This window comes from Vidua chalybeata, chromosome 2, assembly GCF_026979565.1.
Source record: "Vidua chalybeata isolate OUT-0048 chromosome 2, bVidCha1 merged haplotype, whole genome shotgun sequence".
Lineage (NCBI taxonomy): Eukaryota > Metazoa > Chordata > Aves > Passeriformes > Viduidae > Vidua > Vidua chalybeata.
In genome coordinates this window covers 33,374,823-33,400,284 of record NC_071531.1, presented here as the reverse complement: position 1 = coordinate 33,400,284, position 25,462 = coordinate 33,374,823, and the positions used below count along the sequence as shown (strand labels likewise).

The following is a 25,462-nucleotide window of genomic DNA, read 5'->3' as shown; positions in this document are numbered from 1 at the left end:
TGAACCTGAGTCACCCTAACCCAAAAAACGGTCAGTTTTTTAATCTGCTACCATAAATCTCCACTGAGACTTTGTGGGTTTTTTTTAAAAGCTATGAATTATAGATTGATCCCACCTAAAATGTTGAAGTTTAGCTTTTTTAAATATCAGCCTTCACAGGCTTGCATTAGTTAAACTTGTATTTCATTATCCATCTATTCATCTGCATCAGCAGCAGGTGGTTATCAGTAATTTCTGGGTTAATAGCTGGGTTTTGTTTTCCAGCCTCTGCTTAAAAGTACAGTTGCTATCAGTTCTTGGTGCTCATGCGCATGTCATAAGACCCTCAATCCAGTATTCCTTCTTTTTTATCATACCTACTGCACTGTATTTCATTCTTCTTAACTGAGCCTCACTTCAGCTTTCTTGAAAAGAACTTGAGAGGTTTCTGGCAAATACTTAAAAGTCTTGCATTTCACCATTTCTAGCCTATAAGTACTCCACTGGAGCAGTGTGTCAGTGTGTGCTTTGAATCCTTTCAGTAGAACTGCATTTCACACTGGAAAGTTCAGCATGTGATAGAGTAAGCTAACTTAAATTCAGGGAATTATTACAGAACCCTGGTGCTGTTCTGGTTATATTTCTTTATTATAAAATATTGGGAACTATATTCTTCCTGCAGCTGCCTTGATAGTGTTCCAATATTTAGGCACTTGGCACTTCCTGGCATAGTTAGACTCTTTCATTTTCTCTTTTTTTTTTTTTTTTTTTTTTTTTTTTTTTTTTGTTGTTGTCTGCTTCTAGGTATGAAGCAGAACTGAATCCTGTAGACCATCAGAAGGCCAGTGTTCTAAAGTATCAAGTGGAGAAAAGACCATTTTTTGAAATGCCTTCCCATCTGGCAGATGTAGACTTGGATGAATATGACTATGATGAGGATTTTGAATAGAGGTTACTCATGGTCAGCACTTGCAGAAGAGAAGGGACAGTCTGCAGCAGGTCTGCTACACACTGATATGTTTCAGTGGGACTTCTTTCCAGGAAGTCAGCTTAGTTTTGTGCTAAAAATATCTAATCACTACACTACCTTTTAAGTAAAAGAAGTGCATTTATATGGAAGGATGAGATTTTTGTATTTATTCAATAGTTTATCGTTTGTAAAATAGATTAAAATATTTATTTTCAGATGTTGCATAATTCCTTTTTGGAAGAATAACTATTTGACTTAAGAGAAAAGTAATCTACTGTTTTTAAGAGAAATGTATAATTCTCTTTAAGTTGATGTGTGGTGCACTGACCATCTCCATCTCACCTGTGAACAGGTATTTCTGTCCTGGTATGGGAGGTAAGGAGACAATTTACACCTGCAGTGTGCTCATGCTCAGACTGCCAGCCCTCTTTCAGGTTTTATGCCTTGGCAAGGAACAGATGTGACCATGAGTGCACAGTTCAGCACTCATTTAAAGAGTTTTGTCTGACAAGCTGTGCATATTAGTAGAATACCCTAAAGTGAACACCCAAGACAAGTTGTTTTTCTTCTCTGCGTAGTCCTTCTTTGCCCCAACTTAAATTTTGCATGCCCTTTTAAACTTCTGTCTTTTCGTTGATGTTAATCATAAAAAGATTATTTAACAATGAAGTCTGAGTGTTCATACTTGATCCAAAATGGGTGTGTTAATTCATGCAGAAGGAACCAAATTTTTTTAATTCCTTTGTATAAATGTTACTTGATCAGTGATGTGCACTAATTTGTTGTGGGCATTCAGTGCTTTTGTCTGTCCTCCCCTTTGCTTGTTTGCTATTGACACATTCCATGAATATTCATCAGTGTCACAGCAGCTTGAAATTGTTGCCTCACTCTTAACTGTTAAACAGGTTTTGTTGGGAAAAAAATGTACAAAAAGATGTAAGTTATTTTTTTGCTTGCAGTGTAGATCTTTTAAAATGTTTTGAAAACATGTTTGTATTTTCAAATAAAGATTTTCATACATGTAATTTAACAGTTCTAATTTCTACATACTGCACACAATTCATGTCTTACTAATAAAGAACCATTCAGCATAGGATGGGTTACACAGGTATGCAGTCTGGTTGGGTAATTACAACAAGCTGTCTATGCAAAGCAATCAGCCTCCAGCAGGTTTTTCTTCATCCAAAAGAGAGTATTTGGTGAGCAGCTGAGAGAAACCTGTTGCACTCAACTCCTCGCACCAGCTCCTGTACGAACCTACACATCTGTGTCTCAAGAAACTCATTGCTGAAGTGGTGGTGAACCTTACTGAGGGCAACTCAAATAATTGTAATACCATTTGAAGGATTTTGGTTAATTCTTCCAGTTTTAATACAGACTCACCAATGTCAAGTTTCTCCAAGGTTGGCTGGATACTTTTTACTAACTGCCCATGGTCTGGGGCTTCTAAACAGTAAAGATACACAGAGCATTTTTGTTAAGCTCCCTTCCCTCAGGGAAAGAATGACCAACTGGCTTTGCAGATGATCCTGTTGCACTGCAAGAGATGCATTTTCCTACCCTAAAACTTTTCTCAAGAAGGGGGCTTGTAACTGGGTAGCAAACAGCCACAGGCCTTCCCAGCATGCCGTGACACATCTCTGTCACACAGCACTATGGTGCAGGGTCGATCTCTTCTGCAGAGCCGGTAGCTGTTGTTGCCACTTTGTGTTTAATGAAGTGCCTGTTAAATCCTGCTCTCTATTATACTTGTGCTAACCAAGTCCCTTCTTTCCTAAGTAGAAAGTATCCTGCTGTTCTTATAGAAGTCCTTTTTTTAAAATACATGAGTTTATGAGGATTACTGGACCTTGCCTCTACAGGGTAATTCCTATCCCAAGCCCATTGTTACAAAAATTAAAGCATCTATGTGTTTGATGTGGTTCCAGGTATAACTGTTTTCCAAGTCAAGCTGTATTTTGCCTGCTTGGTGAGTGCTTAGGCCTAGATCCACAAATCATCCAGAAGGATGAGGGGAAACATCAGTACCCCAGTCCAGGTAGGGGGAGTTACTGATGGAAGCACAGGGGAACCTGAGAACCACCTCCCTTGTGGCAGCCTGCACACCATGCACAAGGAAAACCATGAATTCACTGTGGCCACTTCAGTGTACCCAATACCTGGGCAACAGTCATGGCTTTCACTTCCATCTTTATGGGAATTCCCTGCTCAGCCTGTGGCATAACACAGCAAATGCCAAGGCCAGCACAAATTTGCTGCCATTCTCCAGACACCGTGTAGGAGTATCACTTACACATTCAGTACTAATGGATAGCAATAGTTCTGTAGTTTATTTTACACAGTTACAATCCAAAATATATATATATATAAAAAATAAAGCTGATATTATTACCGCAATGTACAATTCCAGAGAGCAGTGAGAAGGGTCAGTGAAAGCAGCCCACACTCCCCAGCCTATTGCCACTGAAACACTCTTAAGTGACCATCATTTGCAAATTCTTAATGCAAAAAAAACCCTATTTTCAAATGGCCATATTTACAGTCTATTTACATTGTCTTTCCAGGCTTTTTCCAAGTAAACACCACATGATCATAGTACGAAGGACTTCTTCCAGAGGAAAATAGTCAGCTGGTCCACTGTTTCTTTCTTTGTTACGCTGAAGCCTTGACACAAGTTTTCCTGAATGTGTCCTGATGCTTACAGATGTCTAACCACATCTTCCTAAGCAATGGAATTCAGAAATACTTTCAGATGATTGATCCAGGTTTTCCATTTTACAGGCAAGAAATGGCACTTGCCATTACCCAGCAGGTCCCAGTGCTCGCAGTTGGGCCAGCCTCCTTTCTCCCCTGCACCAGGTGCAAGGAAACACACAGATCTCCATTTGGTTATCTCAAACAGTAAAGAACACAGCCAGCAGAGCACTGCCCCTACATGCTTCAAACAGGCTTGTCTCACCTGGTTCACAGTGTCTTTGATTCAGTGTTTGTCAATACCCTGATTCCAATCCTGCAGCTGTGAGCTTTTCCAAGGCAGCATCAAGGATGAGGATGCAGCTGAGTAATGATGCTCAGAATGCCCAACCCTAGAACTGCAGCAGCCACCTCAGTAATGCCCACAACCAGCAATGGTGAGAAATCAACCACAGTGCTACAAACTGGTTCTGATGGATGCCCATGGGCACAGAGACAACTTGATCCATGTCTCCTGCCACCTTAGTTGATGCTCTCACACCACATTAACAAGTTAAACAACTTGCAGAAAAAACATAGCGTGTTCTTCACTTCTGTTCATCCACTCAGTGTCTTAACTGTCCTACATCACAAGAAAAAAAGAGATTAAGTCAGTCCTCTACTATGAAGAAGACATCATGTAAGAGCCCATAAGGAATCTGAGTAACAGTGTGGCATCTAACCATTCAGCAGCTTAGCCATAGAGCCAGCTCTTATAAAGAACTGCAGCTTCCACAAAAGGAAAGAAGCATTTCCATACCCTAAAAAGCCAGAAAAGGCACTACAGAGAAAGGCACCATACTTCATAAGCAGTGCAATTTCTGTATGACTTTAATCTTTGTCCATGGAGTTAAATTCTTCTATTATCTAACTTCAGTAGGAGCTGCTTCAAGTACATGGGCCAAACTGTCCACATTTTAACATGCATATGACTGAAAGAAAAGGTAGAAGTCCCTTTTTTTTTTTTCCTTCTAGTCCTCTTTAAAAATAAAAGCCCAGCATAGGTTAAAAAAAACTTTGGCTGAATTTTACAGCAAAATCTCATTTAAAAAGACAAAAATCATGCAAAGTCTGAATGTGGTAGTTAGATCCCAGATAACCAGTCACTGGAAATCAAGGGGTTGCCTGACTCACTGCAAAAATACTGTCTGCCAAACACCAAGTTATGTTCTGAAGGGCAGACCACAGGGGGAAATACAGGAGAAAAACTTCAAGGAACTGCTCAGCCCCCTGTAATGGCTGACACAGAAACCTTAAGGGAGCAGAAGGGTTGTGATTAGCTGCAGCACAGGAAAAATCATGACCTTCCTTCCCCCCCCACCCCTTTCCTTGTACAGTCACTCCACAAGACCGTGCTGTACAACATCCTGTCTGAGTCCTTGCACTCCACTGGCCCAAAGGGCCAAAAGTCCTTCCCTGCTGCAAGGATCCAGTCCAGAGCTGGAGGCCAGGCAGAGAGCTGCAGCTCTGCCAAACTTGGATCCCAAAGGTAATCAGCGCCCAGGAGACAAGCCTCTGGCTATGCTGGTTGCCACTCCAAGCCCACAATGTTCTCATGCTTCCCTTCAAATCCCCAGTTTGTTCGGGGACAATTTAATCTGCCCAACAGCCTTGACTGGAAAAGGGAAAGAAACATGGGATACTCCAGCAAGAGCCCAGGGCTGTCCAGTGATCAGACACATTCTGAGTCTTTCAATCCACAGAGCACAATGCAAACACCATTTCTGAAGCAGATATTCCCTGCAGGCCATGCAGCAGTGCCATCTCTGCAATGTGTCAGTAACACGAAGCAACTGCAGCAAATGGCTCTTAATAAGGAAGCTTCACAGTATAGGGAAAAAGAAAAGGGATCCTCCTCTTAATGCATCCTGAGTGACATTCAGTCCTTACAAATGACCTAAGGATGTCTAGATGCTACAATAAGGATTGCCTCTAAAATGCAGATTGAGCTGAAGGAGGAAACTACAGTTGCAGTTGGAAAGGGAAGAGGGCATCCCCCTTTTCTCATCCTGAAAAGGTCCACAAAAGAGCAACCCCCTTTGCTGCTGCATACCCAGGAGACTCTGACCTGACATTGACCCACCAACTACAGCTGTCCTCAGAGCTGGAAAACCAGCCAGAATTACCTGGTCTGTACCAATGACATCAACATCTTCAATTGTGTCTTCTGGATCCTCCTCAGAGACATCTTCTGTCTTAACCTCATCTTTGCTGGAAACAAAAAACAAGCAAACAAAAAAAAAGCTAAGTCTTGAGATATAATAGAGGCTGCACATGGCAAAAGTGTGCTTAAGGCAGTGTATTTCACATAGTAAGATCTGCTGCTCATATCCATGTAAGGTAGCCTAAAGTTACTGGCCCAGAATTTCCCAGTATGAAACAGGCTATGCTCTGAGGAATTTTCAATAAAGCAGTTCAGAAAAACACTAATTTAAACAGGGGCTACCTTCATGTTTAATAAATTTTTGTTCTATTTTACTTGTATTCACCAGGTCCATTTAACAAGTGTCCCAAAACGTGGAAAAGTATGCATCTTCCCAGGATTTGTGTTTCACCTTTTAACCTACTAAGAGGGGAAATGGCACCTAACACCTCAATAAATTAACTGAATTAAAGGAAAATACTGCAACTGAGCACTTTGACTGCTCAAGAGTAGACTGCAGACTCCCTATTTCTGCAACACCTCTCTCACATCCAAGTTCTGTGGGGTTTCACTGGGGCATGTCTGCATGCTGCACACCAACACTTCTCTAAAAGAAAGCCACAGGGTACACAGTGATTAATAATGCAGAGACAAGAATCCTCTTTCATTTCCAGAGATGCAGAAAACACTTATTGACTGGCTGCAGCAAACAGCCCGAGAGTAACCAGCACCACAGATCTCCAATATGGACATGGCAAGTGGGACAGGGAACTTTCCTCCTTCCTTGTCTTTTTCCACCCTATGTCTCTGCACAGCCAGTATTACTCCAAGAAGGCACAGAAGTCCTGTGACAGTGGCAGGAGAAAGCAGCAAATGTAGATACTGGACTAAGGAAACAAAAAACCACAACCTGTCCTTGGGACACAGCCCATAAGAAAGAGAGGAGGTGCACACACCCTAAGCTCATGAAGTATTACGAAGAAACAGAAGGTGGATAGGGAGAGCCCAAGTGTCAATGCCAGAACAGGTGAAGGAGCTTGTAAGACATCAAACTCTCACCAGTATCTTCTACGCAGCCCTCCTGGACAAAGGAATGGCAAATGTTCCTGCAAGCGCATCTCTTGAGATTTCAGCCTCTTTCTGCTTTTCCCTGCTGCACAGGGAAGCTGAGAAGGGGCTTTGCTTCTTGCTTCAGTCTGGCTGGTTTCAGGCAAAGACCCTGCAACAGAGAGTGAACACAGTCATTCTTCAGCCTCACCCTCAGAGGTCTTGAGATGGACATTTCCAGTATGTTCCCCACAGCAGAGAAACAATCGGGCTAAGCTCAAAAGGACATCTGGAGCAAAGCATTCCTTTATTGAAAGAGACAGCTAAAAGCCATTTAAAAGAAAATCCATTTAATTTGCCCACTGGTCATTTTTGCAATCTAGATTTATGAACTTGGCCCTGGTCCATAACTGCTATCAGTACTGCTGAGTCTATATAATGCTCAAGAAAGGAGGGCCTTTGGGGATACAAAGGAACAAGCTCTCTGAAGGCAAGTCACTGAAAAGAAGATTTATGAGAAAGAATGAGAAAGAAACTAAATGACACTGTGGGAAAATTTCCTCCACATACAACTGGACATGTCCATAACACTTAGCATTTTAATTATCAATTGTTTTCATAATGGCTTTATTACATTTTAACTAAGTCCCACCATATCCATGCAGTGAATACTTCACTACAGATTGGCAGTCCATAAATGCTGCCAAAGCCTGGGTGCAGCCCATCTAAATATATATTTTTTAAGGTAGGAGGATAATCTTACTGGCTCCCTAGAAATTAAACAGAGAGAAAAACCCTAGAAGATGATTTGGCCCAGATAATCTGGCCTGAAGATCTGAATCGAGTTCTGGAAATACCTCTCCTGTTTCAATTATCTACAGGGCCTAAAGCAACAATGCCCTTAAGTTAACAATTAAAAGCAATCAACCAAGTCTCAGTGGCTCAGACAGATGCCAGATGTTAGTACACAGTAGAATCCAGATAATCTTGAATTCTCCTCACTCAGAGTCCTCAGCCCAACCTTACTGCTATTCAATGATCAAGGGACCTGTAACAACAACAAAGCTGAAGGCAAAAATCACAGTTCAAACTAGGAAGTCCTCAACATCCAGCACTCTGTGGTACTCTGCTGCTAATGCAAAGCATGAAATACATTTTAGCATGTGCAAATTTGCTACAGCAAAGCAAAATAGCAAATACAATAGTTTTGCCAGACAGATAAAGAAAATACAGCTGATCAAGAACTGGGAAGTTTTCATACCATTAGACAATTTCCTTTTAAAAGAAGGTGTCTTAGAAGAACCCACAGGGGGCCACTCTCCCAAACTGCCAAGGACAGAGCTCTCCTCATCTTCATTTGCCAGTAAAGAGTTCCTGTACCAGAACAAAGGCTGCCATTTGTCTCCTCTGCAGGACAGTGGCTCTGTTATGTACCTCTGTAAGTAACTGTACCTGGGACAAAAACAAAAGCAAGCATAAGGAAACTCACTATCCTTCCACTTCAATATCTGGAGCAGGTATTACAAGAAAGGATTTTCACTTTACTCTCCAAAGGTGCAAACAGAACTGTTGAAGAGGGCACTATTTTTCTGTGACATCTCTGACATCTCTGAAGTATCTAATTAAAATGCAAATGTCTTCAAAGATAAAAGAGTGCTTGAATTTTTAGCATTAGAAACAACACAAGATCCACAGAAATTACAAAATTACATCAGCTTCTATAGTTTCCTGTGCAGGGAAAGTCTGCCAATTGCTGCTGATAGTAGCAACCTTAACAGAGCAGAATTCTGTGAGGATTCACCTCTTCTGGTGGCCTGTTCTGCCTCATGGACACAAAGGAGATTCCAGACAAGAGATGCTCCCTGTGATTCAGTAGTAAAGGAAACAGTATAGGTCAGACAATGGGGGTTTTATACTATAAATGACTGTTCTGTCAAAATTAAAAACAAGAACAACCAATTAAACCATTTTTTCTTTATTATCATCTCAAATTCAATCCAATTCTCTCAGTAAAATGTCAAGTGTCTGCAAGAAGCAGATAACTGCTATGCAGTTGTGATAATGCATGGGATGTGGGAAACATTGTCTCACATCCCTGTTCTGTCTGATTCAGTCCAGAAATTTGACATTGGGCCTTCCTGAATCCCAGGTGAAGCTATCACCTTCCCTGGAGCAAAAAGGCATTCTTCAAACACTCTATTTGAAAAACAGGACATTTCCAACAGTCTTTCTGACCCATTCCTACTTAATAACAATAAGAAAACCAAAGTCTGACTCAGGATTAGGAACCGGATATTCACCACTTTTCAACTACAGTTCATCACTTTAAAATCAAGCCCAGTGTTGTTAAAACAGACCCCACCTTAGCAAATACCAGAAGTGACAGTTTTAACACCAGCCTGTGCAACATATTATTCTTTTTTTTTTTTTTTTTTTTTTTGATTAGGAGAGTGGCCTGGAAAATATCAGCCGTTTCATTTGCTTTGCAAAACAAGAAAACCAGTGCTGAGAGGAGGTCAGGGTAAGCACCAGCTCCAAAACAATTAAGAGTCCTGGACTCTGGGGGCCCCAGGGATCAAGAAACCCTGGTAATGGAATTTGTTGGTTTCAAACAAGCACGTATTGTAACTACAGTTTCAGGGTCTAATCCAACTGCTATCAATGTCAATGGAAAGACTCCTACTGATTCAGGAATCAGGCCCTTCATGCTGCTTGCTATTCAGCAATTCATTTCTTGTATGCATTTTGTGGCACAGAGCAACTGACAAGCCAGGTATTTTACTGCTACAGCCTGTGCAATTACAGGGGAGAGGGTTAAAGTCCTTATACTTCAATGGTGTTGAAATATAGTCCTTTCTAACAAATGCCCATATTCTGTATCTCATTTGTTACAGGTACATTCACATATGTTAACATATAGACCTGGACATCAATCCCATGATTAATAAGAAAAATGAAAATAACCAGATGTTTGTTTCTCAAAGTTCATGTTGACCTAAAACATTCCATCCAATAATTTATGATGGAGCCAAACCTAAATATTTCTAAGAGGAAATATAATCTCCAGCCTCTGCAAGGCACTTTAGGCCTCCCAGAATAGAAACTGTTATTCTAGAAACATAGTGTGAATGTACTTGTGGATAAATTGCAATTTCCCTTCTAGAAAATTTTATTGTTTCCCATTTGTTCCCAGCAGCAGACGCAAGGCCCAAAGCAGTGAGAAGTCAAGTGCATTCCCTGCTAGGTTCTGTTGTTTTCCACAAAACTTTTCCATGAATAAACCTACCTGAATGTATCAAATGTATCTGATACATTCAGGAATATACTTCCAGAATGTATCCTCTGATCAAGAGGTTAAATATAGTCCTAGGAAAAAAAATTATCAGGCTTTAGCTCTGATCTGCTCCATCAACAATTCAATATTTTCCTCTTGTTTAATTAAAAACTATTCCCAGGAGGTAAATGAAATGACAGTTTTTCAAGCATGGTTTAATAGAAAACTACTTATTGCATGGGTGTCACCACAGAAGCTTACAGCTCTTTACAATACAGACAACATGGACAGAGTTATACAGAAACTGTCCAAACTTGGAGCACTTCCCCTGTGAAGACAGGCTGAGGGAGTTGGCATTATTCAGCCTGGAGAAGAGAAAGCTCTGGGGAGGACTTACAGCACCTTCTAGTACCTAAACAGAGCTGACAAGAGAGCTGGAGAGGGACTTTCTATAAGGGCATGTAAAGATAGGACAAGGCTTTAAATGGCTTTAAACTGAGTGTGAGTTTAGATTAGATATTAGGAAGAAATGCTTGGCTGTGATCGTGGTGAGACACTGGAACCGGCTGCCCAGAGCAGATCTGGACTCCCCATCCCCGCAAGTGCTCAAGGCTGGGTTGGATGAGGCTTTGAGCAACCTGGTCTAATAGAAAGTGTTCCTCCACATGGCAGGGGGGTTGGGACTAGATGATCCTTGAGGTCCTATGGATTCTATGAAAACCACTTTTAGTAGTAGATCTCAAAAATTCTCATCTGAAAAAAATGCAAGAATCGCAAATGAAGTTATCCATACCCATAGATAATCCACTTTAGGTTTCTCAGGGTCTGTAATCAGTGTATGTTGACTTTTTCTTCTGCATTTTGCATTCCAGCTTTGAATCAATTTTTTCAAATGAATTGTCTGTGTTGATGGCAATCATTAATAAATTATGTCATGTGAAGTAACAGGAAAATAGACTTTTTACTATTCTTGACCCATGTTGCATAAAACCCAGTTGATAACTCCCATAATGTAAGACAAAGTGACATGGGAACAACCAAGCTACACAGAGCTCAGAAAGATGTGACAGTTGGTTTTCTTCCATTTCTGCTGACTTCCTTTCAAAAGTAAAACACTTCTTGTCATGTACTGGAGTGATTTGCTCAGAAATGCAAAAAGGCAGATGTGTCTTACTGTCCCACGTCTTCAAATACGCTTTCAGGAAAATGGAAATACCTGGTTTTACAGTATCTGTACCTAAAATACTGAAGTGCAGAGATCGGGATCCAAAATGAACAGCACTGACTAAGGAAGTAATGCTAAAGGTGAAACAGAAGGAAGAATGTTACTTCCATCTCAAAAATTATCAGAGCTGAGGCACGTGAAGAAGGGAATAAGATACATACCCATATATCTCTCCATTCAGGTGCATAATACCCCACTGATGCCAAAAGAAGGCTATCACTCTTATAGCATTAAATGTAAATATTTAAACCACTGTAAAACATGGACCCACTGGATCAGGGCATATTCCCATGTGAATAGTAAATTCTTGTATTTAAATATCTATATTATGAAGAGCACCACATATATTTCTGTTCCAAATATGTTCCATGGAATCCACATAATTGAGGCCTGAAGCTGTGGAAATAGATAATTACAAAATAATGATCCCTGCATTATTTCTTCCACAACCTTCTGATTTACTTTTCTGTTCAGAAAAGCATTCCTGCCATTCCACTAACCAGTCAAGTCGCAAATCTCTTCCACCAAATTAACAACCTTTCCTTTAGAAGAACTGCCATACGTGGCCACAACTATGTGTAAGAAAAATCTAGAGTGCTTATTGCACATACAATCTGAAATAATTACGACTACAAAATTCAACAATTGTGTCTCAAACTAACAGCCTGAAGGGCAGACTGATTTCAGAGGTTCTCTGAAGAGCCCTTGAGCAAATTCTGCCACACTGAAGTTCAAGTGTCCTTTGTACAAGGATACACAAATCACAAACTGTGTATGATGGTGTACAAGAACTTAACTTACACTAGTCTTTTGTCTGGCTTTAGCAGCTTGTTGGAAAATTCACTGATGATTAACAGAAAGCTCAAGTTAGGAGGCAAGCATTTTCCATCTACTCCAGTAGTTCCTTGAAAAGCAAATTCAATCCCTTCCCTATTGAAAGAAAAACAGAAAAGAACAGAGTAATAAAACAGATAAAACAGACAACTAACAAAAGCATTGACCATGGACAACATGATGTTACGTGGCACATACTTGTGTATCATGGCTATAGATTCTCTAGATTTCACTTGGTCCCAACCAAATGTTAGTGAAAAGCGACGAGCAAGTTCTTTGATGTTTGCAAAGGAAGGAGAGGAGAAGTCCACACCATTACTGCTGTCTTGGCTTTCTGCATGTGTCTGAAACAGCTGCAAGAGAAGTCGCAGATAAGCAAACACACGTAATCCTACAGGCAAACAAAGCACCAGGAGGACAGAGAGACAGGCACAGTCACTTCACACAGACAGGAACCTCACAGAAGAGCAGGTAAGTCATGTGCTTCTGAAGCTCTGAATGGAACAATGACGAGGAACTGACACAAAGGACACTGCTGTGTTCATAAGACAGGCACAAATTAAAAAATAAAAATAAAAAATCATGTGCATAAACAGAAAACTGATTCCTGAAGATGATGGTCCCACTAACCTCATCTCCTATTGGGTCTTCTGAACCAAGCCCCAGAGGCCTAATTTGCCTGAGATGCTTTCAGAGTGGCATAGTGCAGATACAAAGCAGCAAGTTAGGCAGCACCATAAGAGAGAGTAAGAGTAAGTCAAAAGCACATCTTGAGCTCAATTAACTGTGCTTTGGGTTTTCTTTTTTCCTAATAGAATATGGAAGTAGCTTGTTCTCATCAACCTGTTAACTTTCAAGGTCAGGCAAAGGCCAAAAAGGGCCTGTTGTCTATGTGATACCTAAACACAAAGTCCTGACTATGTCAGCAGAATATATGTAGCCAAATGCTGCTTAGACTCATCTAAGCTCAGATTTCAAGGGCTGGTTCATAGATCTAAGCCCTCGGCAATGTGTGTGAAATAAGCAAAGCTCATGTGTCAGTATCCCCGGGAGGAGCCTGCTCTCTGGATTACAGCAGGACTCCAGGCTAGAAGCAGCTCTGGCCATGGGCAGAGCTGGCAAAAGCAGCTGCTAAAATAGCTAACTGGCTATCAGTCAGCAGCTGCAAGCCCCAGCAACTGAGACCCTTCAGAAGACCTGCAACCCACTTTCCTCCAGAGGCAAAAAAAATAAAAAAGCTGAAAATAAACGGGGGGTTGGAGCTGACAAGACACAGGCACATCTATGGCTTCTCAAATTCAGAAGGAATTAAGGTAGTCCATAAAACACAGCATAAGATCCTTAATGTTTGTTAAGCTTAAGAGACACTGTGTTCAAGAAATACTTCATAATCTCACATCAGTTCTAACATCCTATGCACTTGAAGATTAAAAACATGACCAAAAAATCATGGACAAAAGCACCATTTAAAACAGGTGCAATCATTTGCAATGATTATGACATGCAAAAACAACATATATATAGAAAGTGCAGGAAAGGAAGTAAATTCTGTCACTAGGTTTTCTAATGATTTTGAATAATTATTGCAGGTGAGGTAAAAATCTTAATTGTGAATACAGCTATCATAAGAGCCCCTAGCCTCTCGCTTTAATCTTAACCTTACCTGCTGCAGACAGAGAATCAGTGTCTTGGCACTCTGAATTTTGTTATTGTACCTCGTCTTGCTTAACGTTTCTTTAATTATATCTCCAAAATCACTGTAGGTCTATTAACAGCAACAAAACAATTGAGAGTTATCATTCCCCTTCTTTAGCACTGGGAGAACACAAACCACATGACTCTTCAAGTGACACAAGAAGTTCCTAAAACACTCCCAATATAAGAACACGCAAGTTAAAAGATGAAAAATGGATGTTTTATAATATTTCATACATAAAGCAATGGTATGCTCCTTGAAGAGTAATGTGAGGATCAAAGTTAGACTGAAATTGTTAAGTATTAACAACTAATTGATTGTCAATTCTTAATTCATAATTAATTGTAATTCTTTAAAAAGAGCAAAGCCTCATCAAATAGACAAATAGACAATTCTGCACTTTACCAGTGCTTGCCAAAGAAGCAAAGAACAAGATTCATATTCAGGTATTTCCAAAGTTCTGTCAGTTGACTCAAGGAAACTGCCCACTCTGATGTTCTTGGCCCTCCTGAAACCCCCTTCAGAGAGGCTAAACCCTGGTCATCTAAACCCTGGGACTCATGTGAAATGTAGGCACCTGCATATGCACTGTGTGAGCTGTATGAATTAAGCTGACCACTTCAGTGTGAGAACCTCAATAGAGGAATCACTCTCCTACCATAAACTGCTGCTCTGCAGTGGCCTCTCTGCAGAAGCTGAGGAACAGATGTCCAGACAGACATGGACACACATGTCCTCTCCTCAATTTTCAGTTGCTTTGTCTGCAGTGAGGTACCTTTGTGGAACTAAGAGAGGAGATCTGCCCCACTCCTGCTTGATTCTATAGCCCTTTTGTGATAATTCCAGGACTCTGAGCCACAACACTATTAACACCCTATCTTTCACAAACACTGGAAACACTTTCAAAAAATGCACTGAAAGGAAAAACAACCTTATCTAAAACATTACCTTCACATAATACTTATAGATCTCAGCAGCTGCAGTCATCTCTACCACATTATACACTATTAACTTGCAATATGCTGCCAGAAGACTCCGCTTTTTGTGCAAGTCATCAAGTTTGCAAGTTTCATCCTTTCCCTCTTCTGTCAGATCTAGGGAAACAAAAGCATTGAAGCTTTGTTCTATTACTTTATTCAAGGTATCTCAGTTTAAATGACCAACTTTCACCTAAATAGCACAGACTCAGCTGTTCAGTAACAGATGCCAGCACTCATTCCTGTGTACATCAGAAAACACAGGTTTATTCCCATTTCAAAGCTCCAGTTGAAAACAGTCTTCTTCCACAATCTCCTACTCTGATCTTCATAGGACTTTGGCATTTCTACTAGTCAGAATCTCCAAGTACAACACTGCTCACAGCTACAGAACTGAACCAGCAAGTAGAATAAAAGGCACACCAATGGAAGGGACCTGAAAAATGGCAACCACATTTTTTTTTCGTAGAATAAAACAGATGGTAGAAAGAGCACATAACTCACTGGAAACCCTACAAAAGTTGTCACACACAGTCAGCAAGAGTTCCAACTAAATTCTCCAAGTTCCAATGAAATTTTCAAAGTGCTTATCAACAAGAGTGAAAGGAAAAAAAGTCACTTAATAGCATTAAGAACAAGTGTCTGGAACATGAGTTAGTTACTAGCTGGATAACTCATGGGAGTGCTAGAAAGGTGCTTGGGGAGAATTTCTTACAGCAGGAGAACCAAGACACACTCTCCCTTGTTGCACATGCAAGCTATCAGCTACCAAAAGACTTCAGTCTCTGACCTATAATTTTGATGTGGACTGTTTCTGCTTCTAGAATGACTGTGGGCCTGGAAACAAACATAAGGCAAATGACTGATCAGAAGTATCTGAAAGTTAAGAGTTTAAACTGGAAGGAAAAAGCTGCCAGCTGTGCACACAGACAAGCACACCTTGCATCACAACATCACTTGTTCAGGAAAGAATCTGCAATGGGGTGAAGGGGGATCCTTTGAGGAGAGAACTGAGAAATTGAAGGCATCACAGAATAAAGGTTTGAAAAAGATCTCAGGCCATCTAACCCAAAGCAGGATCAATTTTATCCGTTTCAGATATAGAACGTAAACAACCTAAAGCGTAACCTGCTTCAGTAACTCCCACAACTAGGATACTACAACCTACTTGAGCAATCTTTTCTACTGTATCTTTACTAATTCAGATTCTCTTACTATTTCCCTGTTGCAATTTTGGCCATGCAATGTTCCCCATCAGTATTCCCTTGCATATACACCATGACCTAAGGAAGTGTGGTGCCCAAAACTGAACAGAGAACTCCTGAGCAGCTGAAGGAGTTAGAGAAATCTAGAACAACTCTTTTTTTTTTTTAAAGCATGGCACTTGAACTTGTCCTCAGAACCACAACGAACGATCTGTTTTCAAAACACTCCCAAAAGAAACCAGCCTTCATAATTACAACCTCAATACAGCATTCAAATGTGTTTGGAAAAAGGTAGTAGAGCAACAAATACTATTTCCCACTGGACTGAGAGCAGCTCTGAGGAGAAGGACTTGGGGGTGTTGGCTGATGAGAAGCTCAGCAAGACCCAGCAATGTGTGCTCACAGCCCAAAAAGCCACCTGTGTCCTGGGGTACATCCAAACCAGCATGGCCAGCAGGGTGAAGGAGGTGACTGCCCCTCTACTCTGCTCTGATAAGACCCCAGCTGGAGTGCTGTGCCCAGCTCTGGGGCCTCCAACATAAGAAGGATGTGGATCTGCTCAAGTGAGTCCAGAGGAGGGTCATAAAGATGCTCAGAGGGCTGAAGCACCTTGCCTGGTGAGAGCACCACCAACTCAAGAGAGTTTGGGTTCTTCCACCTGGAGAAGGGCAGGTTCTAGGGAGACCCTGTAGCACCTTCAAGTACCTAAACAGGGCCAACTAGAGAGGTGGAAAGGTGTGGATATTCTCAGCTCAGTCAGAGAGAAAGAGAAAAGTTTTCTAACCAGGCAAGAGCCTGGGAAACAGTTGGGAAAGAATGTAAATAATTCTCTAATCTATCTTGTTATTCACATTGTTTATAAATATGCTCTACCACTGTGCATCATTCACTGCACACCAATGGTGTGACATGTTTTTACTCTAAGACAAATGAAATTAGTCTTCTCGATGTTCTCTATATATAGAGCGGTATATTTGAAATAAATCAGAGCTCATTTTCTTTGCCTTCTGATCTGGAGTTCTCTGTTCCCGTCCTGCTCAACAGCGACAGAAAGGGATTTCTTACAACAGCATGTAGTGATACAATGGGGAATGGCTTTAAACTGACAGGGCAGATTTATTTCTTAGATATAAGGAAGAAATTCTTGACTGTGGTGATGGTGAGACACCGAAACAGGTTGCCCAGAGAACCTGTGGTAGCCCCAGCTGCATGTTGAAGGCCAGGCTGGATAGGGCTTTGAGCAACCTCCTCTAGTGGAAGGTGTCTCTGTCTATGGCAGAGGTGTTTGAAGTAGATGATCATTAATGTCCCTTCCAACCCAAACCAGTCTATAATTCTGTGAAATCAGTCCCACAGCCCCAGAATCAAAATCTACTGGCTCTTTATTCTGATGGCTTAGAAGGGTCCATGCACTGACACACTGCAACACTGCAAGGTCTTCCTCTAACACCATCATCTGGACCACAGAAGACAGTCCACCAAACACTTTTACTCACCCAGCCCTGCTTTAATTCAGCCCTTTTCATCAAACAGGTAAATTGGTTAATCCAAAGTCTGTACAGATCAAAGAATTACAATTTTTTTTTGTTTGTAAAGGGGCCCAACCAGAAAAAAAACCAAAGCAACTCACAAAATAACAACAAAAGAAAGGCCAGCCCTTTCCCTGATACATTCACTGCAGATGACAAATGATAGCAAAAATAGTAGATTGTTTCTCCAGTGATTAAGATTTCTAACCTTTTTTTTCCTCTTCTCCATCCATGAAAACGTGTTCCTGGATAAATGAAAACAGTTTTTCTTGAAGTTGTGTGTTAGGAAGATAACCTAGAAGTCCAACTGCTTCTTCATTATTATTTGAATCCAGGTGACTCAAAATCAGCAACCAGTCACAGAGTATCATGAAGGCCTGTACCATGCAAATAAAGCCAAAGAAGGATTTAGAGACCATGTTACTTTTTGTGCCAATTCCACTTTGCATTTCCATCAAACACAATCAAGTTTCCATCCCATGTCTTCCTTGCAAACTAAAGATTTCTTTTTGCCTCAGCTGTGGTGAAATGCCCCAGCTAAATCCTTAAAAAACTTGTATGTTAGGATGCAGTATATACAAGTATCATGTACGAATACTACCTAGAGATTTTCAAAGTTCCATGGGCAAGAAGAAGAGCTGTATTATGTTGAAATACCCCTCTTTTAATACATGAACCACTGGATAATTTCTCCCTTTAAGTAATATTCATAGCAAAACATTAATGAAGCAATGATAGCAACCAGTACACTGATAGATCTGATCAGAAAACACAATGATTTTCACTCAGATTGAGGTCTTGATTCTGCAGATGGACTCATGCAGACAGCACTAACTTGTAGCATTTTAACTAACTTAACTTTAGCTTTTATTTAAAATAAATAGCTGAAGACTGGGGTTTTTATGTGTTATTTCTCTGCTAAGAGACAAAAACACAGCAAAAATTTAATAGAATGAAACATCAGTATGAAAAAAGGCAGGAATTTAAAAGGAGATCTGAGCAAAAATGCTCATTAAGTGATAGAAAAACACAAACCTTTTCTCTTACATCTTTATCCTTATGGTGGAGGAACCATGTGCAAATCTGACTGAAATGTCTCAGCTGCCTTCTTAGTGGAAAAAGAGTCTCCTAAAAACACATTTAGGAAAAACAAAAGGAGCAATATGTTAGAGACTATGATTCAACAGAGAATTACAGAACAAACAACAGTTGCATCTTTCTTCCACTCATATTATTAATTTAAGATAGGACAGCTGATGACATGATGAAAGAAGCTGGCATTTCACAGAACAGCTTACTAGCTATGAACAACTGCATCTGTCACAGTTGCTGAGGCCAGTGGAATTCAGCAAGTCACATACTCTTTGTTTCTCCATCTGTAGGGAGGGCAGCATGTTTTCTCTTATTCACTACTTCTTATCTGTATAAAGCAGTGATAACATGGAAGTAGAGTCATAAGAATCTCTGGTCCATTCCACCTAATGTTCAATGTGCACTGCCTTGTGGAGTTGGTTTTCTCCCTTCCTCCCCTAATGACTACAAAGGGAATAGAGTTTAACACTCAGAAACTTAAGACACCACACTTTGTTAAGCTGAATCCAGTATGGGAGACTATTTGGTTTGCTCACAAGCTTAGAAAAGACTTTGATCCTCCACCAGCTCCCAGCTGCACTGCACTGAGCTCTGAGCCATCAGTGCAAAAGGACTGCTCTTACAAGAGAGCTAGATTTCATGCTATGCAGCTCTACATTTATAAGAAAAGGGATTCAACCCAGGACATGCTGAGGAGAACCAGGTGTGGGGCAATACATTGTCTTAACACTGCTAGGGGAGGAGCAAGGGGGAAATAACAGAGCTGCTGTCCAGGAATTTTTTTTTTTTTTTTTTCTCTTGGAACTTCTCTATCTGCCAACCATCCAGATTTGGCCCTGCAGAGTGGGCCGTCACATCTGCTTCCAATCAAAATCTGCTCCTGTATGAAAGGCCAAATTAAAAAATGTGCTGCCCCATTACCAAGTTGAACTAACCATGTCTGGAGTGAAAGGCAGAACACACTGGAGCAGCGAGAGATGTGGACATCCACGCAGGAATGGAACAGGACGGGAATAGACAGTGAATCAGTGGCCAAATGGGTAACGTCCCAGCTAGCATTTCTCACACGAATGTCCGTGTCAGCGCCCTGTCCTGTATGCACAGGAGTGCCAGGGAAGGGCTCAGAATGACAAAGCAGCACTCAGTGGAGTCAGAAATCATCAAGAGGAGAAGCTCCACAGGGCACACATTCCCACATTAAACAAAACATTAAAGAGTTTTCCTTTCTGGTGTCTTAAACTAGACTTTCTTCTGAAATATCTGCTAAACTTGGTACTTTATAAATTATGAAAGTAAATAGTCAACCAATGAGAAAATTACCACTTTCCTCAACCTTTCTGACAGAAATATGTAGGTAGGTAAATCAAGAAAATAAAAAAAGAAACAAAGTTACAGAACATCCTGGAGTTTTCATTTAATATTCTTTGTTGCTTAAAACAAGAAAACAACACACTCTTTGGCAGTAAGACAAGCTCCTTATCTCCATCAAGCCCTAGGAATTTGATGCACATGTTTTGCAGTAAAAATAGCAGTGAACCATTGTTCCTACAGACTGAAAATGCACACACAGATTAAAAGAAAAAAAACAAAAGAGGATAAGATAGAGAGAAAATGCCTCAATTCGATTTGGTTTCCTCAAGAAAACAGACTAACTATCTTCAGATAAGCTTGATTTTTCAAGAAATCTCAGAACAGGAAAATTAGCTTTAACTTCTATAAGCATAACTCCAGGCTCCAGGTTTCAAAATTACATCGGTAACCAACCTTGGGAGAATTTTCCGAAACTGCAGCTAGTTGCCACAGCAGAGAAAAATATGTGCACTGGAGAGCTGGTAGGATAATCTGCAAATAAAAACACATGTCCTTTATTTACATTACAGGCTCAGCAGCAAAAAGTTTAAGACTAAACAAAGTATTTAAGCCTGACATTCTGCATGCTGCTTGCATGAACACCAGCTGTACTTAGATCCTTAAAATAAATTTAACAGGTTTACATACAAGTAAGCTCTGCCCCCTGAGAAACTTAATTACTAAGGTGCTGCTTCTGCAGAACTTCTCTGACATCTTGATGAGTTCAAGGGAAAGCAACACACGTATCAAGAAGTGTATTCCCAGAGGCTCACTTTAGCATAGCTCCTTGGGAATTCTTTGAAGCCTTTCATGAAAGGCAGACTCCTCCAGAGGCCAGTTCACAGCAGAAGCCAAATCTCGGTGCTCCAATGCTCCATCTAAAGGAATCCACTTCTACCCACTGGCTGCAGGCTCTCTCTATTCAACTAAACCTCACCCCTTGCCAAAAAGCCCCCCAAGTCCTCTCCTGCAAACAGGGGCTGGTTAGCATTCATAACTGCTGAAGTATTTCACCTTGCATTCCTAGAATACACAACTCCATCTTCACACAATGTTTGAGATGAGGCAACCAGATAACCAAAAGGCTGCAGTTGAGACAATTGGCAATTATAAACCACTACAACAAGAGTCAACATGTAAGCAACAGATCCAAAGTATTCCAGTTTCTGGTTACATGCAATCTAAAAGGGGTTGCTCACTACAAGGGGTCCCAACAATTTCATATGTAATGAAATTCAGACTATGCAATGCATTAGATATGCAATCATAAACACGACAAAGGACCAATCCAGATGTCCTGATTATCACAGTTCTGAAAAATCTCCAAAATTAATTCATATAAAGGCATGAATTTACAGCTTCCAATAACGAAAGACAGCCTCAGTTTCCCAGACTGAGAAATGGATACAGTATCTTCCTGCCTCATAGGACATTGACATATAAGATTATTTAATACTTTGTATTTCTTTGTGCTTTCATCAAGAAAAACATCTTTCAAATGTTAAATATTAACTACTCACCAGAACAGGCAAACTGCCATGTTCTGTTTCAAACACCAGGAACCTTAAAGTCTTGTCATACAGATTCCACTTGGTGAGATCATGGGCACTGAAGGTGAAAAAGAAATAATAATGATACACTAAGCAAGAAATTAAGACTCACCTGATCAAACAGGTTACATGTATCCCATTTCTACCTTCATATAATGTAGAGCAATAACATTAAACAACTAAATATTAATTATAAGGGGGAAAATTAAGTTTTCATCATCTGACACTGCAGCCTTTAGACCACAGCTTTACAGTCTGCATTCCTACCACAAAACTTCAGTGTTATGAGGACAGGAAAAAGAAGCTTGAGTTCTGTATTTTTTGCTATACTTTATGCATAGTCTTCAATTACCCAAAAACGTCTAAAGAACAATTTCCTCAGCCCACTCTAAAAACCTGTTTCTAATATATATAAAAAATTGTTATTTATATGTATTGTCTAATACACATAAAAAACTGTTTCTAATATAACTCAACATTAGACTTTTCTTTGCAAAACCACAGTAGACACGGCAGGCTAGACAGGTAGAAGACACACTGAGAAGAAGGCCCAATTCTCTTAACCTCTGTTCTAGCTTGCATGACAATTTACCAGTCTCTGGAGAACCAAGGTTTTGAGAAATCATCTTTTATCAAAAGAAGATCAGAAAAACTAAAAATAAAAAGCAGATTACACCTGCTGCAAAGAACGACTGCATTCACTATACCCTCTTCAGACTGACCACCAGTATTTTCAGTAAGGCTGTGGAAAAACATCCAGCTAGGACAGAAGCACCACAGAGGGGATCTCTGTGTCCATTCCAACACCTCAATTCTGTAGCATACACTTCTCAGCCACATTAGGGCTGATGCTCAGTAATGAGTCAAAAAATAATTCCATATCCAAGAGTACAGTTCTATTAAGAAGAAACTACAACTTGCAGCACCTCTCATAGGGATCATTTTCATTCTCTTGTGAAAAACCCCAATAAACCCAACAAGCAATTTTCACTTTGCATGTGTAAGGTTGATACTTTAAGTATATGGGATCATAAATTGTGTAAATAAAGATCTCACTTATGAAAAGCCGCTACTCTTCTCAAAGTAGAGTGCATCCGGGAAATTTCTCCTGCGTCCGTACAAAATCCTCCTTCCTAAATCATGAAAGTTTGGGAAAGAGAAAGGAATTAGCCAGTGTGGGCCAAGGGAATGACTGTGCTCCCTTTCCAACCAACCCACAAGCTTGGGTCACTCTCCTCCAGCCCTCCTTTAACCTTTACCTTTAACCACACTACTCATGTCCTGCTCTACAGTCAAAAGAAAACAATATAACTGCACAGGAATTTTGTGTAAGTGAAAATCCCTGATATTAATAAACCAATGGCAGCCTCTCTAGACTGCAGTATTGCTAACACAGAGTAAAAAGTAGCAATTAGTCTAACATGGTCCCTCACACAGTTGTTAAGGATCTCTGGAAAGCTAAGTGTTCACATGATGCTGACCTTCCTTGCTTCCAGCTGCCAGATCACATTCAAAGATAGCTAAAAATATATTAAATACTTTCCCATAGATGCAATTGCTGTAGTTTCCACAAGTATACTATGTGATTCTGGGGGACAAAATATACAACCAGGAATTAGAAGGGAGGGGTTCCAGGAGAAAAATCTCTTTATTTAGATATAGATCACACTACAGAGGAGTCGAAGAATCCCTGGTCTTGCACTGATCTTGTTTCTCATAAGTACACATTCTCCCACATTGACATAGATCTCTATTTAAGACCAATAAAATTAATCCAATCTGAGGTTAGGGGATTTTTTGGCTTGACACATTTTGCAATATCCCTGTGTCCAATAAAAACTTGTCAGTGTTAACTCTCATACCATGGCATGACACCTGTTCATGACAGCACAGTTGATCAGATCAGCTGCAGGCTTCTGTTGTTCAGCTCAGCCAGCAAGCTATTCATATCCCCACCAGCTGTTTCTGCTTTTTAGACCTAATGAAAAGCTTTGAGGGAGACTACAGTCCTCTTTCAAGGGGGAAGTCATTATTTCCAAGACCCTCAAAGCTATAAAATCTGCACTACAGACTGCTGTTTGATCCATTTTTTCCCTACATCCAAAGTGACAGCACAAAGGGCATCCATGTACAGTCAAATATGGAGAACTACAGAACTGTTTCTTTCTGGGAAGAGCCTCATCACCTGTAGATCAACAGCACTCAATAACTGATTTTGCACATAGTATCTTTGGCACAGTACTAGAGTAACTACAAAGCAATTTCTTAGGTCCAGAATATCTGGTGTAGCAATTCTGTTCCTCACAAGTACACATTCTCCCACACTGGCACAGATCAACAAAATAATGCCAGTCTGAGGTTAGGGGACCTTGCGGCTTAACACATTTTTACAATATCAGCATCCAATAAAAGCCTGCCAGAAGACATACAATGCCCTGTTGGTGGTGTGGACTATCTTGTTAATTATTTTCCCAACTCTGTTCCTGCCAAAATATATGGCCAAAATATATCTGCTTCATTAAAATGTGAAGAACCATTCTTTTCAGAGGTGCAAACCCATCTGTTAGAGTTCTGCCTCCTTCAAGCAGAAACAGCAGGCAAAGAATACTTCCATATCCCTCAATTTTCTTTGTTCCCTTTTTTTTCCTAGGGAAACAGTCTGCTTACCCCTCAACAAGTCACACTCACCTTTTGCCAGAAGCAATCTAGTAGCTGGTTAAGCTGTTTCATCAACTCATCTATCATTTGAGTTCGAGCACAATCCACCTGGCTATAGATGGCAATTTCTTCACGGCAGAGGATATAGTAAGTCCTGGAGGAAGCCTCGAGGACAGACATATCAGAGTGTTTGGCCACAATGTCTTTTATCTCTCTCAGCAAAGCATCCAAATGCTGCAGGTGATAAAAGGGGTATTTATAAGTAAATTGTACAAAAATCCTCTTACGCTTTAAATCATTTCACTAGGCCCATATATCCCTCTGGGTCACATAAACAAGATGAAACAAACACCAGTCTAAGCAGAAGAGGGGTAGGACTAAAGGACACAACTTTTTTTTTTTCTGTGTTTATAGCTCTCTTTCATCATTATGTCTCTAGATCTTCCTAAAGAATGGAGCAGCTGCTTTACGTTCTACTTTAGCAATACATGGCTAGCACTACATGGGGAACAAAAGATGCCTTTTCAAAGGACAAATCTGTCTTCAAACAATGGAAGTTGTCTCCCTCAGCAATGGAGAATTGGTAATATTTTCGATCATGTCAGTGACAGGGACTTCACTCTTAGTGGGAAGAGGTAACTTGTGCCATTCTGTTGACTCGCTCTGTTCCAGTTCAAGTTTTGGGCTGAAATTAACCTCAGAGTGTTTGCCTAACACTGCCTCCCTGTAAACGTCCCTGCTTAAGAAGACATTAAGCTATTTCAAGGATTTCATCTATCCATTTCTGACCATCCCTTTCCCATCAGCAGATATACTATCTCCATTCTTATCTTTCAGTTACTGTCATTCCCCAGCAGCTGGGAGTCAGCCTTCACAGAGAATGAAACCTATTCTGTAGTAAACTCCTGGGAGACACCAACTTAAGACACATGGCATAATCCACCCTCCCTCCAGCCAGGAATGAAAAAACCCCAGGGCTGGGTCTACCACACAAAACCACAAATCATATTCCATCAAGGCCAGACCCAGCATATCAGAACTGACTAAAAAAAAAAAAAAAAAAGAAAAGCACTAAGGCTTTTCTTTGCAGCTCCAAACCAAAAAGTAAATCCTGAATAAGACCACTTTCCTTAAGGTATAATACCATTTCATTTGTTCAACAATTTTCTACTTGTTCCAAATCCCATTAAACTCCCTACA

The 25,462-nt window shown here is 40.4% G+C and overlaps 2 protein-coding genes across 5 annotated transcripts in view; one reads left to right on the top strand and one right to left on the bottom strand.

Moving 5' to 3' along the window:
• Nucleotides 1-1,093, top strand: part of PPP2R3B (protein phosphatase 2 regulatory subunit B''beta) — a 44,388-nt gene extending 43,295 nt beyond the window's left edge. For both annotated transcript variants that reach the window (XM_053934650.1, XM_053934651.1), the window contains exon 14: nt 784-1,093. In XM_053934650.1, the coding sequence (XP_053790625.1) occupies nt 784-928 (145 nt within the window). In that variant the 3' untranslated portion in view covers nt 929-1,093. The remainder of the gene's footprint in view (nt 1-783) is intronic.
• LOC128783673 (cohesin subunit SA-2-like) overlaps nt 1-25,462 on the bottom strand; it is a 75,190-nt gene that overhangs the window by 13,644 nt on the left and 36,084 nt on the right. For 2 of the 3 annotated variants that reach the window (XM_053934647.1, XM_053934648.1), the window contains 13 exons: nt 24,293-24,496; nt 22,661-22,737; nt 21,575-21,662; nt 20,469-20,546; nt 18,648-18,740; nt 17,821-17,989; nt 14,850-14,995; nt 13,869-13,970; nt 12,404-12,558; nt 12,173-12,301; nt 8,134-8,324; nt 6,885-7,044; nt 5,809-5,893 (listed from right to left, as the gene is read on the bottom strand). In XM_053934647.1, the coding sequence (XP_053790622.1) occupies nt 5,809-5,893; nt 6,885-7,044; nt 8,134-8,324; nt 12,173-12,301; nt 12,404-12,558; nt 13,869-13,970; nt 14,850-14,995; nt 17,821-17,989; nt 18,648-18,740; nt 20,469-20,546; nt 21,575-21,662; nt 22,661-22,737; nt 24,293-24,496 (1,677 nt within the window). Of the gene's footprint in view, nt 1-1,924; nt 4,266-5,808; nt 5,894-6,884; nt 7,045-8,133; nt 8,325-12,172; nt 12,302-12,403; nt 12,559-13,868; nt 13,971-14,849; nt 14,996-17,820; nt 17,990-18,647; nt 18,741-20,468; nt 20,547-21,574; nt 21,663-22,660; nt 22,738-24,292; nt 24,497-25,462 lie in introns of those variants that run through there. The other variant, XM_053934649.1, reaches the window with a different exon arrangement.